This window comes from Hippocampus guttulatus, chromosome 16 (assembly GCF_054856545.1).
Source record: "Hippocampus guttulatus isolate MCC_2025c chromosome 16, RoL_Hgut_1.0, whole genome shotgun sequence".
In the NCBI taxonomy this organism is placed as follows: Eukaryota; Metazoa; Chordata; class Actinopteri; order Syngnathiformes; family Syngnathidae; genus Hippocampus; species Hippocampus guttulatus.
In genome coordinates, this window is record NC_141276.1 from 13514146 (window position 1) to 13531058 (window position 16913).

General features: G+C 44.2%; 1 protein-coding gene and 1 long non-coding RNA gene across 4 annotated transcripts in view; one reads left to right on the forward strand and one right to left on the reverse strand.

Moving 5' to 3' along the window:
• Positions 1-1414: 1414 nt before the first annotated feature.
• Positions 1415-16913, reverse strand: part of mettl22 (methyltransferase 22, Kin17 lysine) — a 43736-nt gene continuing 28237 nt past the window's right edge. For all 3 annotated transcript variants that reach the window (XM_086132201.1, XM_086132198.1, XM_086132199.1), the window contains one exon: positions 1415-11355. In XM_086132201.1, coding sequence (XP_085988327.1) covers positions 11281-11355 — 75 coding nt within the window. In that variant the 3' untranslated portion in view covers positions 1415-11280. The remainder of the gene's footprint in view (positions 11356-16913) is intronic.
• LOC147193278 (uncharacterized) overlaps positions 4307-16913 on the forward strand; it is a 30831-nt gene continuing 18224 nt past the window's right edge. Inside the window, exons 1-2 of the long non-coding RNA XR_015103151.1 lie at positions 4307-4456; positions 4784-4970. This is a non-coding gene — a long non-coding RNA (uncharacterized LOC147193278). The remainder of the gene's footprint in view (positions 4457-4783; positions 4971-16913) is intronic.

Below are 16913 nucleotides of genomic sequence, written 5' to 3' on the forward strand. Positions count from 1 at the left end.
GTGCCCAAGTCCAGTCCTTGACAGCCCCGATGGACCCTGTTTTAGATGTCGTCCTCCTCCAACACATCTGATTCAAATGATCAGGATCGTTTTCAGGCTTCTGCAAAGATTGCTGATGAGCTTATCATTTAAATCAGATGTGTTGGAGGAGGGAGACATAAAATACAACTGGATAGGAGCTCTCGAGGACTGGACTTTTTAGTTTGTACATGATGCATTGCACCCGCACGTGACAACATGGCCCACTCAAACTAGTGCAAACGTATCGCTTTGCCGCAAGAATGTGCCATGTCCCAATCGAGTAAACCAGCAGCGAGGACGTTCAAGGTCAGAAAAAACAGCCGACCATCCCATATCCCTGGTCATATTTGGTGTTTTTGAAAAAGACCTCATTCTGAATGCGCTGCAAACTTTGCGAACTGAACCAAAGTGCCACCGGCGAATGGATTTCACTAATTCATTCTCAAACTTGAAAAAGCATACTGAGGTAAGCTTAACGGTCAGGTGTAAAGTAACCTCGGCCAACCATCTTTTGAGTAAGACTAAAAGTATTTCGATCATACTTTAGTTTTTTCAAATGCAACCCTCCCAAGTTCATACTTTGACCCAAAGCAACGTGCTTAAGAACGAAAATTGGAACGATACAGTTTCATTCTCGCAAAGCGAATGAATTTCACACTGGTGTCAGCGAGCATTCTTTGTTACAAGCACTTAGAAGACCTCTGTTTTGAGTTTCACACCTGTGCAAGTCAAGTCAACTGTATTTATAGAGCACTTTCAAACAGCCATCGCTGCAGTGCTGTACATGGAGAAATTTAACATGCACAATAAACAGGCTAATAAACATAGCCTATACTGTATAGCTTACCGTTCTTCCAATCTCAATGGGTTTCGTCTTTACTCCATGTCCGGGCGTTGAGGATGCCCTCATTGAAGTTTGAAACTTTGCTTTTCGAATAGATTTCTGACTGGGTTTGTACACCTTCCAGAGTGAGCCCCATTATTGTCTTGAAGTGAAGTCACACTTCCGGATTTGGTGCTCGTCAGGATCTCACTTTGGTAAAATGATTACTTTGTCAAATTTAAGAAATATAATTTATTTTTTCATGCTCTTTAGTGTTGGGGAGGCGATAGGACTGATTCGTTTAAGGAGATAACTATAGACTAGATGGTGTGCCGGTCAGAGCACAGGTAGGAAGAGACAGGAATTCCAGGGGGTGTTTCAATATTCTTTACTGGGGGGGGGGGGGGGGTGTTAAAATGAATACGGAGAAATACAAACAATAGGGTGATGTTGGTTGAGGAGGGACGCTTAGGAGGGCTGAAGAGGGAAGATGAAGGATGAAGAGGGATTGTCAGGTTGGTCAAATTTGAGACTCAGGAATAAAACACAAGGAGGAGACAGGAGACTCAATTCTGGTAACAGGAGGGAACGAGGAGAAGTGTTCGGTTTCAGTTCTCCGCACGTCATCCTAACGATCTCCCCCTTCACCTCCTTATTTATTGGGAAAGCTACTACATAGGTGTGTCCAACCTAAAGGGTGGGGGCTGTTGAACACACACTGAACTTGTTTGACTATGTGTGTGTATGTGAGTGTAAATTACGTACATGTGTGCAATTGTTACAAAAACATCACGTTGCAGCTGGTGTTGATGGCTCCATTCACTGTCCAACCTTGCTCACTGTTTATCTTAACACTTATCTCTTCCCAACCACGTCCTCGGAAAGGTGGTTGCGTCCCTAAACTTCCACACAGTGCACCAAGCATTCTTGATTATAAAAGTGAGTATGTAATGGGTAAAATGTGAGTACATAATAAAGAATTGATCTTTATTAAAAGCAGAAGCGTTCTTCATTGCAGGCATAGTCAATTAATGATTGCAAGCATAAGCGTTCTTCTTTGCAAGCATAATCAACGAATCAATCAATCTAATAAGCGAATGTATGATGACTAAAAATAATCAATCCATCAGGGATCGAGTCGAGGTTTCGGTGATTAAATAGGGCGGTCGACGGATGAAGAGGAATCGAGTCGACAAATGTGAGAAAAGGAAACTTCAATGTTATAACATGACATCATATTCCTGGACGCAACCAAGGAATAACAAATTAAATGCAGGGTATTGGCACCATCTCGCGGCCACATGAATTAACTACACTTCCATTAATGAAATGAAGGCCGACACACATTTGTAAAACAAAATACACACGGTCGTCTTCAGAACGGGAAGGAGCTACAGACATCGCAGCATTAACACAACTTAACCTATAATTACAAACGATGCCTCTGTGTTAACTGGTAATCGCCGCGAAACGCGGCGGCCCGATGCTAACGTGGCTAACACTCACGAACGCGGCGGCCCGATGCTAGCATGCTAATGTGGCGAAGAAACTCGCGAATGCGGCGGCCCGAGGCTAGCGTGCTAATGCGGCTAGCACTCGCGAACGTGGCGGCCCGATGCTAGCGTGCTAATGCGGCTAGCACACTCGCGAACACCATCCATCCATCCATTTTCCGAACCGCTTGATCCTCACTAGGGTCGCGGGGGGTGCTGGAGCCCATCCCAGCCGTCTTCGGACACCCTGAATCAGTTGCCAGCCAATCGCAGGGCACACAGAGACGAACAACCATCCACGCCCACACTCACACCTAGGGACAATTTAGAGCGTCCAATCAGCCTGACATGCATGTTTTTGGAATGTGGGAGGAAACCGGAGCAGTGCAGATGTACCGGGTTCTATTCCAGCTCCGGCCTTCCTGTGCGGAGTTTTCATGTTCTCCCCATGCCTGCGTGGGTTTTCTCTGGGTACTCCGGTTTCCGCCCACATTCCTAAAAAATGCGTGGCAGGTCAATGGAACAAGAAATTGTCCCCAGGTGTGATTGTGAACATGAATGGTTGTTCGTCTCTGTGTGCCATGCGATTGGCTGTCAACCAGTTCAGGGTGTCCCCCGCCTGCTGCCCGAAGACAGCTGGGATAGGCTCCAGGATGCCTGTGACCCGTGTGAAGATAAGCGTATTAGAATATGGATGGCTGGATGGATGTTTAATTACTTGTGACATAAAAATATTTCATTTGGATTTTGTAAAATTACTTCACAGTTGACATTTAAAGTTTATGATCAAGAAATGTCAAGAATGTAAGGACTTAGATTTCAGTCAAACTTTGTAAGTTTAATTTATTGCTATATGTACACAATATATGTACACAATACATTTTGTGGAGTGCATTTTACTCGAAAAAGACTAGATTGGATCCGGTGTCTAAGAGGAGAAATCGCCTTGGAGCAAAGACAGTCCAAACACTTTTGTTTCTCAATATAAGTTCATAAACTACAGTAGTCACTTTTTTGTATTTTATTTCATATAACAGTGAACAAAAATGTTCTACATATGTTAAAAATTGTAACTCTGAATTGTACCTCAAATTTGCTATATTTTCCATACCAACTCAGTTAAGCATTTACACAAACAAGGAATTTCATTACCTGCAATGTATTACTAATGAAGGGGTCGCTATTGGGTGACCAACACAGTATCAATACAGTGCCGACACAGTTTGTAGTGTGTCAATAATACACTCCTTGAGGTATCATCGTCCCATCACTAGTTTACACATCACAGCTAGCTGCAGAGCAGTTCAGAGATTGTAAACTGAGACATGTCTCAGCACACTCTCCTCACAAGAAAGACAACTGTGCTTGCCTCTTAGTCTCTCTGATGCCTTCAGGGTCTTGATTAAATCCTAGACCTGACAAACACCAAAGTTTGAAAAGGAATCAATTTCCCAAAATGTCTTGCCCCACATTTCATTCTTTGACTAAAAAGAACAGAATGTTTAATTCACAGATGGTAAAATTCTTTATTTTCTCCGTGCTGCCCAATTAATACCCTGTCAAAAACAATTCAGTTTCACAGTTTCTGAAGACCACAGATAGTGTTCATGTAATCTTTAATCTAAAGTAAATTAAAATATATTTTGCATGCATTATTTCGTGTTCATTCTGTAAAGAAAACCTCAATCTTTTGTAAAAGCCTTTTAAAATCAGTCGTCTTTATCGTCCAAATATGTGAAAACACACAATGAATTTGTCTTCAGACACAATGCACCAAAAACATGAAAAATAATGAGCAAGTGTGTTGTGATGGGGTTTCCAACTCAAACACAGCGACGAGCAGCTGCCTTTCCAATGCGAGCATCTCAGTATGCCGTCACAGGAAAAGTACGATGTATGGGAGAGCCAACAAAAGACGGTGATAACAGGATTGTGTGTGCGATGTATAATTATGGATGTGTACGTCTGTACCAAATGTCATCAGCTGGTGCGCCAAAACATATCGTCTCGTTGCCATGGAGACAGCCTTGGCTGGTCGAATCGGGGAAACACGAAGCACAGGAGAATGAGGGAGAAAGGGATAAGCGTCCGGCAGCATCACATCAATGAGAAAGTCCAGGTAAGGATTGTTTTGAGAACACACCAACAATAATTTTGGTCAGCTAGTCTTTACTGAGACTCCCGGGGTGTATCAATTCAGCGGATTCACAATCAATACTTCAAGAGAGCTCGCCAAAATCTTCGCATTTTTTCACACCTTGAGCAATGTTTCAAGAGTCGCAATTGACTTAACTTGTTGCCTGAGTCCGAATGTTGATTGCTCGTACCACACCGTCCAAAAAGACCGGTAGCTTGTTCACTTCCAATAGAGATGCTCCGGTCTTCTGAAATTTGTGATAAATTGGGAAATTGCGGGACACCTGTTGTCATCATTCCAATATCGTAGATGTCGTCAACGTCTTCAATGGACAGAATAGAGAGGCACACCATCTTCGATTTCTTCAAGGAATCCAGGGTGAACGCAACAGCAAATGTACCTTGGGGACAGGAATGTTCCCTTCTTCCAGTTCTCCTCATCAAGAAAATGTCAACCAGCTGACCAATTTCATGAAGAAACAAGAGGAAAGCTGGAGGTAATTGATACCAGTTAGAATATATGTACCGTATTTTCCACACAAAAAGACGCACTGGATTATGAGGCGCACCTTCAATGAATGGCTATTTTGTAATTTTTTTCATACATTAGACGCCTCGCACTAAAAGGCGCAATCTACAATGCGTCCACGAGATGGTGCTACGCTCCTTCCATTCAACTCGAGAGGCGTCCGTTCAACTTGAGAGCCGTTCATGACCACCTCTGAAAAATGTAAATTAACTATTACTGTACTTAAATGAAACTACGAAAATTGAAAATAATGCATCAAAACAGAAAATCACAAAATAAATTCTATATCCCCCCTACAGAATTTATTTTGTGAATTCCTCGCTTGATTTCATAAGAGTTTCTTCGTGGTTTCATAAGAGTAAGAATTAATTTACGTTTTTCGTAGGCGGCCTTGAACGCTTCTCGAGTGGAACGGAAGAAAGCAGAGACGGACAAACGGACAAAGACGTACCTGGACTTGCTGAGACTGTGAAAACCATTAATAAAGTCTACGTTTAAAAAAATAATAAAACCACAACCACAGCTCTCATGTTTTCAACAAACTCAGGTGTGTCTTTGTCCGTCTCCTTCCCTTCTTTTCTTCCGGTCAACTTGAGAGGCGTTCATGACCGCCTCCGAAAAACCCATCGGCATTTCCTTTATCGTAGCTCCAAGAGTACAATCAGATAAGATAAAATAAGAAAACCTTTAACTCATTTACACCCTTTGACGTATAAATACGTCAATTTGCGCATAGCCGTTCCCTCCCCATGACGTATTAATACGTCAATCACGTGTTTTCATGGGGGAGGGTGCAAGAGAGTCCGATGCAACTTCTCACCACAGGATTAGGCTTGACGGCAATGTTAAATAGCCAAAAAATGGCCATCGGGTGGCAGTGGTGCAAAAATCAACCAGGATCACGCAGCAGAAGTAGTAGAAAGGGCGTACAGTGAAGGAGGGGCGTATGTGGATAGTGGATTGGAACATTAGCTACTAGCAACGATGGAGAAAAGGAAATAACTAACTAAAAATGATTTATTTTTCGGTATAAAAGCGTCCTCGAAACAAAACAACAAAGGAGATGGTGTTTGTGTGGAAGAGAAAATGACGCTTTGGTCACTAATCGAAAGCGGCACCCGTCAAACGAACGTCGGCCTGCACAAACATGGCGTGCTACATGCAGCCCGCATAGCTCACGACGAGTTTCGAGTTCATCTGATGAAGATGAACTTACTCCACGTCAGCGATCATCGCTTGGCAGAGCATTTTGTGCCTCCCGATGCCCCACATCGCCCACAAATCGTCTCCCCGGCGACTTCCAGCGATGACGGCAAAGAGGCTGCATTGCTTCGCATGGCCGACGCCGGGCACACGTCAGCGATTCGTTGGAATCGTCTCGTAAAGACGACGGCGAAAACGATGAATTGGAGAGCGATTTGGATCCCGATGTCGGACGAATATGTGCCTTCGGACATAACGGAAAGCAGCTGAGAGTACTCGCCAGAGCCGCTGGAACGAGGAGGTAACTGCTGACTAGCTTGCAAGTTCCCATTCAAAACTTCATCACTTCTTTTGCCTCCTCAGTCACTTTTATGCACCGCTACATTCCCCGCTATACTATGAAGTTGCCAGTAACACTAATCATTTATGTACGGTTGATGCGTCTCGTAGATGTGGATGAAAATATGCGCTGACTTGCATGTCGCCATAGGTTTTCAAAAAACAAACAAACAAAAAAAACAGGACACATTTGGTCCGCTCAGCTCTGCTAAAACCACTTGTGTTAAATTCATATTCCATTTCATTTCAAATTGGATGCTGAACAACGTGGAATGAATGGTGTAAATAGCAGTGTGCGAGCATGTATGTATGTGTGTGTGTGAGAGAGATGCTGAAATGTAAGTGGAAAGCAACAATAAAAAAAATAGAAAAATAAAAGTGTGGTAATTGTACATACTTCTATAAATTACAGATTGTCCAACCAGAAGCCAAAAGATGACGACTCCTCGCTTTGGTGGTGGAAAGAAAGGTAAATAAAATTATTGTACCTCACTCTGCAGCAAGATATATTTGCAACTTTTTATGTTTCTATAATTTATAGGCCGTGCATCTGGACGTGGTGGGATGAATCGATGTGGTGACAAACTGGATGGAAGCCAAAAACCATCTCCACAGCTGCACTTTGGTTCATAGTTCAATAGTTTTGTTGTGTGCAATTAATTATTTTGCGACAAAAACATTATTTGTAATGTTCTTTTCTAGGAGGAACACATTATTGAGGTATTTGAGCTGCCACAAAAGCAAAAAATAGTGTAAAACTTGAAATGATGCTTGAAATGCATGCTTTTACAAAAAGCTCATTTTCTCTGGATTTCTGCAGAAAATCGGCATTTTCCATCAAACTTAGCAGTTTTCTAATGCTGATTGCCAACGAACGGAGAAAGCTAGAAACCACCTTTTTTTCTGCTGAAAGAAGAGAGTCTCACCTTTCTTTTGACAGGTTGCATGTATATATAGCCATAGAACAGAAAATTCTGTGGGCCTTGCAAATCAGTCAAAATTCAGTAAAATGTGAGGGATTGAGGGGGTTGCTCCAGTGAAAAGGGGTGGTATTCAATGAGTTAATAGTCTCACAATGGAGAAATTCCCACTTCACAGCAGCAAAGTTATGAGAGGAAGAAATAGAAGAACAAAATTAATAGGAGCTGCTGGAAAGGCAGCCACTCTCGCTGCACCATCTTGAAGTCAAAATAACACAACAAGATGTCAGTCGCAGTTATATATTCCTTTGTTGTGTATTCATAAATGATGAAATCACAATATAAATTCTGTAGGGGGGAAATAGAATTAATTTTGTTATATCCTCACTTGCTTTTCAGTTTTGATGTATTATTTTCAATTTTTGTAGTTTCATTGACGTAATCGTTAGTTTACGTATTTCAGAGGCGGCCTTGAACGCCTCTCGAGTCGAACGGAAGAAGGCATGGAGACAGACAAAGTATTTGTTGAGACTGTTTTAAAAAATTAACACCACAGCTCTCCTTTTTTCGGAGCTGCAACACATACTGTACTTATTTAATAAAGCAGCAACACAATTCACTGAACCAAAAGCAAGTTATAACGTTGGAAGCATGTCTCCAGGAAGGAGCCATCTTGGAGTCGACGTATTACCGTAATGACCATACAAAAGACGCACCGGATTTTAAGGCGCTCGGTGAGCTTTTAAGAAAATTGAAGACTTTTTGGTGCGCCCAATAATGCGGAAAATGCGGTATATAGATGATCCCATATTTACTCTTATTAAATTCACAAAATATTTGCTCAGGAGTGTGACCTTGCAAAAACATCATTTACGATGGGATACGTTTACTATGCGTGGTTTGTTGGTTTGGGAGAAACCAGTAGGTTCCTGTTCACAGCCTTAAAGTTAACACCCTCAAATGGTGTTCACGACCTTTCGTGAAGATAACATTACCCCAGGAAGTCCCATCTGTGGTACGTCAACAGCTGCGATCATGGGGCACCGACCCCCGGCGTGACCCCTCTAATCACCTCAGGAATGCATTGGGTGTTATGATTGAATGCCCCACTTGGATAATTCATTGTTGTTCTGAACACTCCCCACACCCCTTTAGAAGATCGTGTGTCAGGGACATCTTTCATAAACTCAACTCAGCTGTGTATATAGAGCACTTTAAAACGACCACTGCTGTATACAAAGTGCTGTACATGGAGCAAATGTCATTTATGCAACAATAGACAATAAAACAATAAATTAATAACAAAGACAGTAGAAAGCACAAAAAGAGTAAATCTAAAATCAAGTGAGTCATGATGAGTCAAAAGCCAAAGAATACAAATGAGTTTTGAGACGAGTTTTGAAGATGGGCAGCGAGGGGACTTGCCGAATGTTCAGTGGGAGGCCATTCCAAAGAGAGGGACCAGCAACGGAAAAGGCTCGATCCCCTCTGAGCCTCCGCTTAGGTCTTGGTACCTCTGATGATGTCTGGTCCGCAATCATGTGGCACTGGGCAGGTGCGTAGGGGCGGATGAGCTCACAGAGGTAAGGTGAAGCGAGACCATTTAAAGATTTAAAAAAATAATAGAATCTTAAAAAGAATTCTAAAATGTAAAGGGAGCCAGTGAAGGGATGCCAGGGTAGGAGTTATGTGCTCCCTCTGACAAGTACCAGTAAAGAGGCGAGCAGCGGCATTCTGGACCAACTGGAGACTTCATGGAGGATTGGCTGACTCCAAAGTAAAGTGCATTTCAGAAATCCAGCCGGGATAAAAGAAAGGAGACAGGCATGTTTTTTTAGAGCTGTCCAGGGACGGTAACGGTTTACACATCCTGGCTAGCTGCAGAGCGGTTTCGAGATTGTGAACTGAGAGGTCTCAGCGCACACTCCTCGCAAGAAAGACAACTCTGCTTGCCTCTTTGTCTCTCTGATGTTTTTTTAAAGATGGTTTTCAGGGTCTGATTAAATCCTAGACCTGACAAACACCCAAGTCTGAAAAGGAATCCATTTCCCAAAATGTCTTGCCCCACATTTCATTCTTTGACTAAAAAGAACAGAACATGTTTAATTCACAAATCGTAAAATTCTGTATTTACTCCATGCTGCCCAATTAATACCCTGTCAGAAACAATTCTGTTTCAATTTCTGAAGACCCCAGATAGTGTTTGTGGTAATATCACTAAAGCTTGTAAATATAAGTGTGCTTGTACAATCGTCTAGTAAAATTAATTCTGTTCTAAAATGAATAGTTTGAAAGTACTATTGCTGTCATTAGAGTGGATCTAAAAAGTATACACATAACCCGTTTCAAATGCTCGGTGGATGGAGAATAGAAATAATTTCCACCATTAATAAGCCAGCATTTCAGAGAGGGGAAGTAAAAATAAACAACGGAGCCAGTATTGCAGAGGTGTGTGCAGACTGTTCTATAACTGAAGATTTGGCTGTTTTTCAAATTAATGAATCACATTCAAACTTGTGTTACATGGGAATAAACACACACACACACCTGCTACTCATTAACATGAGTTTGAATGTGTTTGGTTAATTCTGAACAGTTACACCCCCAATTTGAAGCGGATTCGCCCTTGCTTAACAGTTTTTACTTTCCCTGTCTAAAATATTCAATTTTGTTAATCTATCCACCCACACATCAAATGGTTTCTATCATTTTTTTCAAGTTTCAATTTACATGGGAGCCTTGAATTACGAGTTCCGTTGCGACGACACAATTTGTACTTCAGAAAGCACACATATTTCTCTCAGTAGCCGATGCAAACTCGCAGTAGAAACGTCATAATTACAATAGGGGTTTTCACACGGCACACATTTGCTTCGGTGCTGCACCGATGTATTTTATTGCGATATATCTTACACCGGAGCAAATTTTGTGGAGCGTTCACACGTACAAAGCCGCTGACTAAAGAGAAGCGTGTTAACCCCAGTGCAGCCCCACTTGCGTTCACACGGCAGTTTCTGCAGCGGTGCAAAACGATAGAAAACAAAGAGCTGTCATGTTGGTTCTTTTTAAAACATACACAACTCAAGCACGTGCTTCTCCATCTCGGTCTCTGTGCCTTCTGCTCGAGAGGTGTTCAATAACCGCCCCCAAAAACATAAATCAATGATGACTTCAATGACACTCAGAAAAGCAAATAGAAAATCAAGAGAGGAAATCACAAAATAAATTCTATGGGGGTGTTGTGAACACACAACAGAGGAACAAAGTACACAAACCGTCTCCTACAAAAGGAAAGATGACGGAAGTACAACAGAGCACAAAAGCAACGCATTCTAGCCGTATGTAATCAACTCTTCTCATGTGTAGCGAGGCTACTCCCCCCGCAAACGAGCATTTGCTCCGGAGCAAATTTTTAAACCACCTCCTTGAGCAGGGTTAAATTTGCTCCGGTTTAAGCGGTTTTCAGGTGCGACACCGGAATAACTTTGCACGTGTGAACGCTCTCCCGGGGCAGCCGCTGCACCGCAGCAAATGTTGCCGTGTGAACACCCCTAATAACTACAGTATATGTTGAAGAACACTTCTAATCCATAAATATAAAACAATAAAAAAAATCCTTTCTTTTACTCCAATGCTTGACTTGCACACTTGAATGTGAGCAAAATTGGTTCAGAACTACAAACCCTTAAACTACACCCGTATTATCATTATTGTAATCGCTTTTCAGAGACACATACCCAACAGGAAACTGAAACGTGAAGATTTGAGAAGTTCTTGGCAGGGAATAGGTTGGTGGATGGTGATGAAGACAGCATGTCAAGATGTAGCCTGCTCAGAATTGGACTGGGCTTGGTCAAACGGAACTCTCTTGGCAGTCACCTTCCATAGCTCCTGAAATTGCAACATAATGATGATAGGAATCCATTCAACAAAATTGGAAATGGGCTGGGTCAAGTCAAAGAGATTGTATTAGAACGCAGCAAGAGCAGTCAGAAAACTATTCGGGCCCTATCTAGCACAAAGCGCAGTCTAACTGCATTGTTTGGCATTTTCTTTCATTTGGTAATTTGCTAGAATTTGTGCAGGTGGAGTTGGGCATAACAGGGCCTTTGCACGCCATTGTGGGATGGCCGTTTACCCGGCCAATCTTCGCGGGACCCATCCTTTGCCAAGATCAGGGCAGTCAAAATGCAGACTCGAGTACGCACTGCCCGATATTATGCGGAAAACCCCCCAAAAACAGAACTACCCAACTTTTATTTTTTTATGATGGCGCCCCCTGAGTGGCTGCCTCTCCAGCAGCACATATCCCTGTTTGAGTTTCTTTTCGTCCTTTTACTTTATTTATTTCTTCTTCCCATTTTGTTTTGCGTGGTTTTGTACCCCAAACCTATGGGGGGAGAGGGGCAGCTTCATTTCTGCTCATCTCCTTTGTTTGCTTTTATCTTTTTACGTATTCTGTGAACGGGGATCCCGATAGCGCACGCAACCCCATTGTTTACAGTAAGGACCAGCTGTTAGCATGGCGGGCTAACAGCGGGCTACTGGCCGGTGACAAACCGGATATCCCACGCGAGTTGAAGAGGAGGAGACGAGGGTGTCGAGCCGGGAAGGAGCGCCGCGCAAGGAGGAGAAGATACAGACATGTCCTCCCGTCCGTCATCATGGGGAATGTAAGATCGCTCCCTAACAAGATGGATGAGCTGGCGGCGCTAACGCAACATCAAAGGGAGTACCGCGAGGCTAGCCTAATGCTACTCACAGAGTCGTGACTAACAGCGATCACTCTGGACACACATGCCGAGTTAGAAGGCTTCCAACTCATACGTGCGGACAGGAATGAAGGGAGTGGAAAGAGAAAAGGTGGGGGACTGGCTGTTTTTGTGAACAACAAATGGTGCAATCCGGGGCATATCACGATCAAAGACAAACTCTGCAGCCGGTACATTGAGCTGCTAGCCATTAGCCTCAGGCCCCATTATCTCCCGAGGGAATTCTCACACGTCATAGCTGTGACAGTGTACGTCCCCCCCATCGGCTAATGGCGATGCAGTGTGTGATGCCCTGATGACTGTCGTGAACAGGCTGCAAGCACAGTCTCCCAACGCCCTTCTGATCATCTGGGGACTTCAACCATGTCTCTCTGTCATCCTCCCTTTCAACCTTCACGCAATATGTAACCCGTGCCACTAGAGACAAAAGAAATTTGGACTTGTTTTATGCCAATACCAAGGAGGCATATAAACCCCTCCCCCCTCTTGGAAGAGCAGACCACAACTTGGTATTTCTCGAGCCTGTGTACAAACCCCTGGTGCACAGGCAGCCAACTGTGACCCGAATGGTCAGGAAATGGTCCACGGAAGCTGAAGATGCTCTGCGGGACTGCTTCGACACAACCAGGTGGGAACTCTTCAGCGAGGTTCATGGGGAGGACATTGATGCACTCACTGACACCATCACGGACGACATAAACCTCTGTGAGGAGAACACCGTACCCACCAGAACGGTGCGGTGTTTTTCCAACAACAAACCATGGATTAATCCCGACATAAAGGCCCTCCTGAAGGAGAAAAAGAGCTTTTATGTAGAGAAACAGAGAGGAGCTGAAGGCCGTGCAGATTCGGCTGAGTAGAAAGATCAGAGAGGGGAAGAAGACATACAGGATGAAATTGGAGGACCAGTTACAGGCCAGCAATGTCACTGGTGTCTGGAGGGGCCTGAAAACCATCTCAGGCCACGACAGCCCAAAGACATTGACTGAGAAGGACAAGGACTGGGCAGATGAACTGAACCGTTTTTTCAACCGTTTCGACCAGTCGTCTGTCCCTTCCCCCAACCACCAACTGCACCCACTCTCACTGAGGACTTCTTCTCCTCCCCTCCTCTTTCGACCAGCTCTCAACAACCCACTTCCTGCCTGTCCGTCACAACAGAGCAGGTGAGGAACCAACTGAGAAAGATGAATGTAAGGAAGGCAGCAGGTCCAGACAAGATCAGTTCCCGGCTCCTCAGGACCTGCTCTGACCAGCTGTGTGACATTGTCCAGCACATGTTCAACCTGAGCCTGAAGCTGGGCAGAGCTCCACAGCTGTGGAAAACTGCGTGCCTGGTCCCAGTGCCCAAGACCCCCCACCCTAAGCAGCTGAACAGCTACAGACCGGTGGCGCTGACGTCTCACCTGATGAAGACGCTGGAGAAACTCGTCCTCGCCCACCTTCGACCGCTGGTGAGCTCGGCACTGGACCCGCTGCAGTTTGCCTATCAGCCTGGCATCGGCGTGGAAGACGCCATTATCTACCTCGGGGGTGGGCAAACTTTTTGGCTCGGGGGCCACATTGATTTCTAAATTTGACAGATGGGCCGGGTCAGCACAAGATACGGTTCATATAAAAAACTGCATATGTTGACAGTCCATACCAAACATCAACAGAACAAAAGCATTAAAGTATTACTTTTTTTTTTTTTTTTTTTTAAATGAGAACAGTGAAACAACTGTGGTATATGTCCTGTATGAACGTCCAAGTATGTTAACAACATACATGTGTGACAACACAAGCAACAAAGTGCAATAATATATTGCCCCAAAACTGCAGCACACAGTACAGGTAGGTGACAAAATATAACAAAGTCAGGACTATTTGAACAAAATGACATGAGTAAAAGACCTGGTGGTTTCTTTCCACTCACTCACTGTCTCGAACTTGACCTCTCCTCGATCACCACACAAGACAGCGTTGCTAAGCTGATGTCGTGCAATGAATTTTTGATGCCAGCCACGGGACGCTTCGAAGTCTTCGATGCCCATAGTTACTGTTATGGAATTGGCTTTCTCTCTTAATAGTGGTCCAGTTTGTGGAAGGTTTTTAGCACGATAACAGTCAAGCCATACCAGGAAACGTGTATTTACTCGACTGTCCGTCGAGCCGCAAGCAATTCACTCTGAGCATGGAAACAGCCAGAATCGGACTGAGCAAGAATCGATTCCTCGTTTTTCAGTCTTTTTCACTTTCCGACTCCAAACGTCTCCTGAATGTTTCGTACTTTGTAACCTGCTTCGTTTAATCAGATACACTTCACTTTCTCTTCCGCGGCCATTACTGTTCCTCTTCGTTTGGATGCCATGATCTACAGGACATAAAAATATTCGCAATTCCAGTAAAACTCACTGCAATAAAGAGTCTCTTGCATGTCGCTGTTTTGGATCCAGTGATAGAAATAGCGGCGCTGACAGCCGGACACGCTTATTCCGTCGTATCGAGCGGGAGTTGCTTGAGTTGGCGCTACTGCGGGCTTCCGTGCCGTCTCCACCTCCCTCCCTGTGCTCTGCAACTTCAAGTAACTGCGCCACCTGGCGTTGAAATGCCTGTCATTACAAGTCCAAATTAAATGAATGCAATCATTTACATCGAACCTTAACTGTGTACCAACCTTCGGCGGGCCAGATTAGAAAGACCAACGAGCCGGATCCGGCCCGCGGGCCGTAGTTTGCCCACCCCTGATCTACCTCCTCCACTCAGTGCTGTCACACTTGGAGAAGGCTGGGAGCACTGTGAGAATCATGTTCTTTGATTTCTCCAGTGCCTTCAACACCATCCAGCCCAACTTACTGGGAGGCAAACTGCAGAACGCCGGAGTGGACCACCATCTCACAGCATGGATCATAGACTACCTCACAAACCGGCCGCAGTATGTGAGGTTGCAGAGCTGTGAGTCGGACAGGCTTCTCTGCAGCACTGGAGCGCCGCAGGGGACTGTTCTGGCTCCTTTCCTGTTCATCGTCTACACCTCGGACTTCAGACACGCCACTCCAAACTGCCACCTGCAGAAGTTCTCCGATGACTCTGCGATTGTTGGCCTCATTACAGAGGGGGACGATCGGGAGTACAAGGGACTGACGAAGGACTTTGTGGACTGGTGCCAGCAGAATCTCCTCCAGATCAACCCTAGGAAAACTAAGGAGTTGGTTGTGGATTTCTGCAGGAAACAGTCCTCACCAGCACCGATGAACATCCAGGGTATGGACATAGAGAGGGTGACCTCCTACAAGTACCTAGGTGTTCTTCTGAACAACAAACTGGACTGGTCTACGAACACGGACACCCTGATTAGGAAAGGACAGAGCCGACTCTTCCTACTCAGGAAACAGGTCTATTGGGGTTCAGGGGTCACTCCTTAAGACTTTCTATAACTTGGTGGTGGCCTTGGCCATCCATTATGGCATTGTCTGCTGGTCAGGCAGCATCTCGGCCCAGGACAGTAAGAGACTGGAGTGACTGGTCAGGAAGGCCAGTTCTGTCCTGGGCTGCTCCCTCGACACTCTGGAGGAGGTGGGCAACAGGAGGATGCTAACTGAGCTAAAAGCTATGATGGACAGTCCCTCCCACCCCCTCCAGCCCGCCCTGACAGCACGAGGTAGCTCCTTCAGCCAGAGACTGTTACACCCGTGCTGCAAGAAGGAGAGATACCACCGCTCGTTCCTACCGACTGCTGTCAGGCTGCTGAATAAAAAAATAAAAAAAATAAAATAATAATAATTAAATGATGTGAAAAACAATTGTAAATAGCACTGCGACTTATCCATTTTGTATTTATATTGCACTTAATTGAACGGTGTTGGTTTTTTTCTTCTTTCTTCTTTCTACCCACAATCTTGCTGCTGTAGACTGTAAATTTCCCCAGTGTGGGACAAATAAAGGATATCTTATCTTAAAACTCCGCCACCAGCTCACCAAATTGCAATACAGTGGTACCTCGACTTACAAACGTCTCTTCATACGAAATTTTCAAGTTACAAAACGCCTCAACAGGAAAATAGTGTCTCTTGTTACGCAAGAAATTTCAAGATACGAAATACAGTATGATCTGCTACTCGCAGGTCAGAGTTTCCTGAACGCAACATACTTATAGCCGCTCTACCATTAGCTATTACCGAACCTCTTCCTGACATCCCATTGGCTAAGAGGGACTTAGACCAAATGTGTCTATGTGTGTAGATAGATAAATAGATAGATATGTGTCCATGCAACGTCCTCGTCATTCGCCCCTCGAGCCATGAGGCTTTCTGACGTAAATGTGAATCACCCAGAAAAAGTGTTCACCAATCGGGCAATCGCTCATTATGCTGATATTTGCCTTGGACATTTTCGAAGGATTGTTAAAAGCCGACAAAAGCAAACGTCCTTGGATCAGATCTTTGCAAAACACCACTTCTGAGAGAGAACATGGACTAAAGAGGGCAAAAAAACAGTCAAGAGTTAAATGACCATCATTTTTATTCTTTACTCTATTCTTTGTATTTACAACTCTCATTTATTATACAATAATCTTATTTTAACGTATTTGTTACACGTGTAGATGCATTTTTATGCTTCAGGAAACATTTATGTCTGAATTTTGGGGGAGCTTGGAACGAATTAGGGCAGGGGTGGCCAACCAGTCAGAGACGAAGA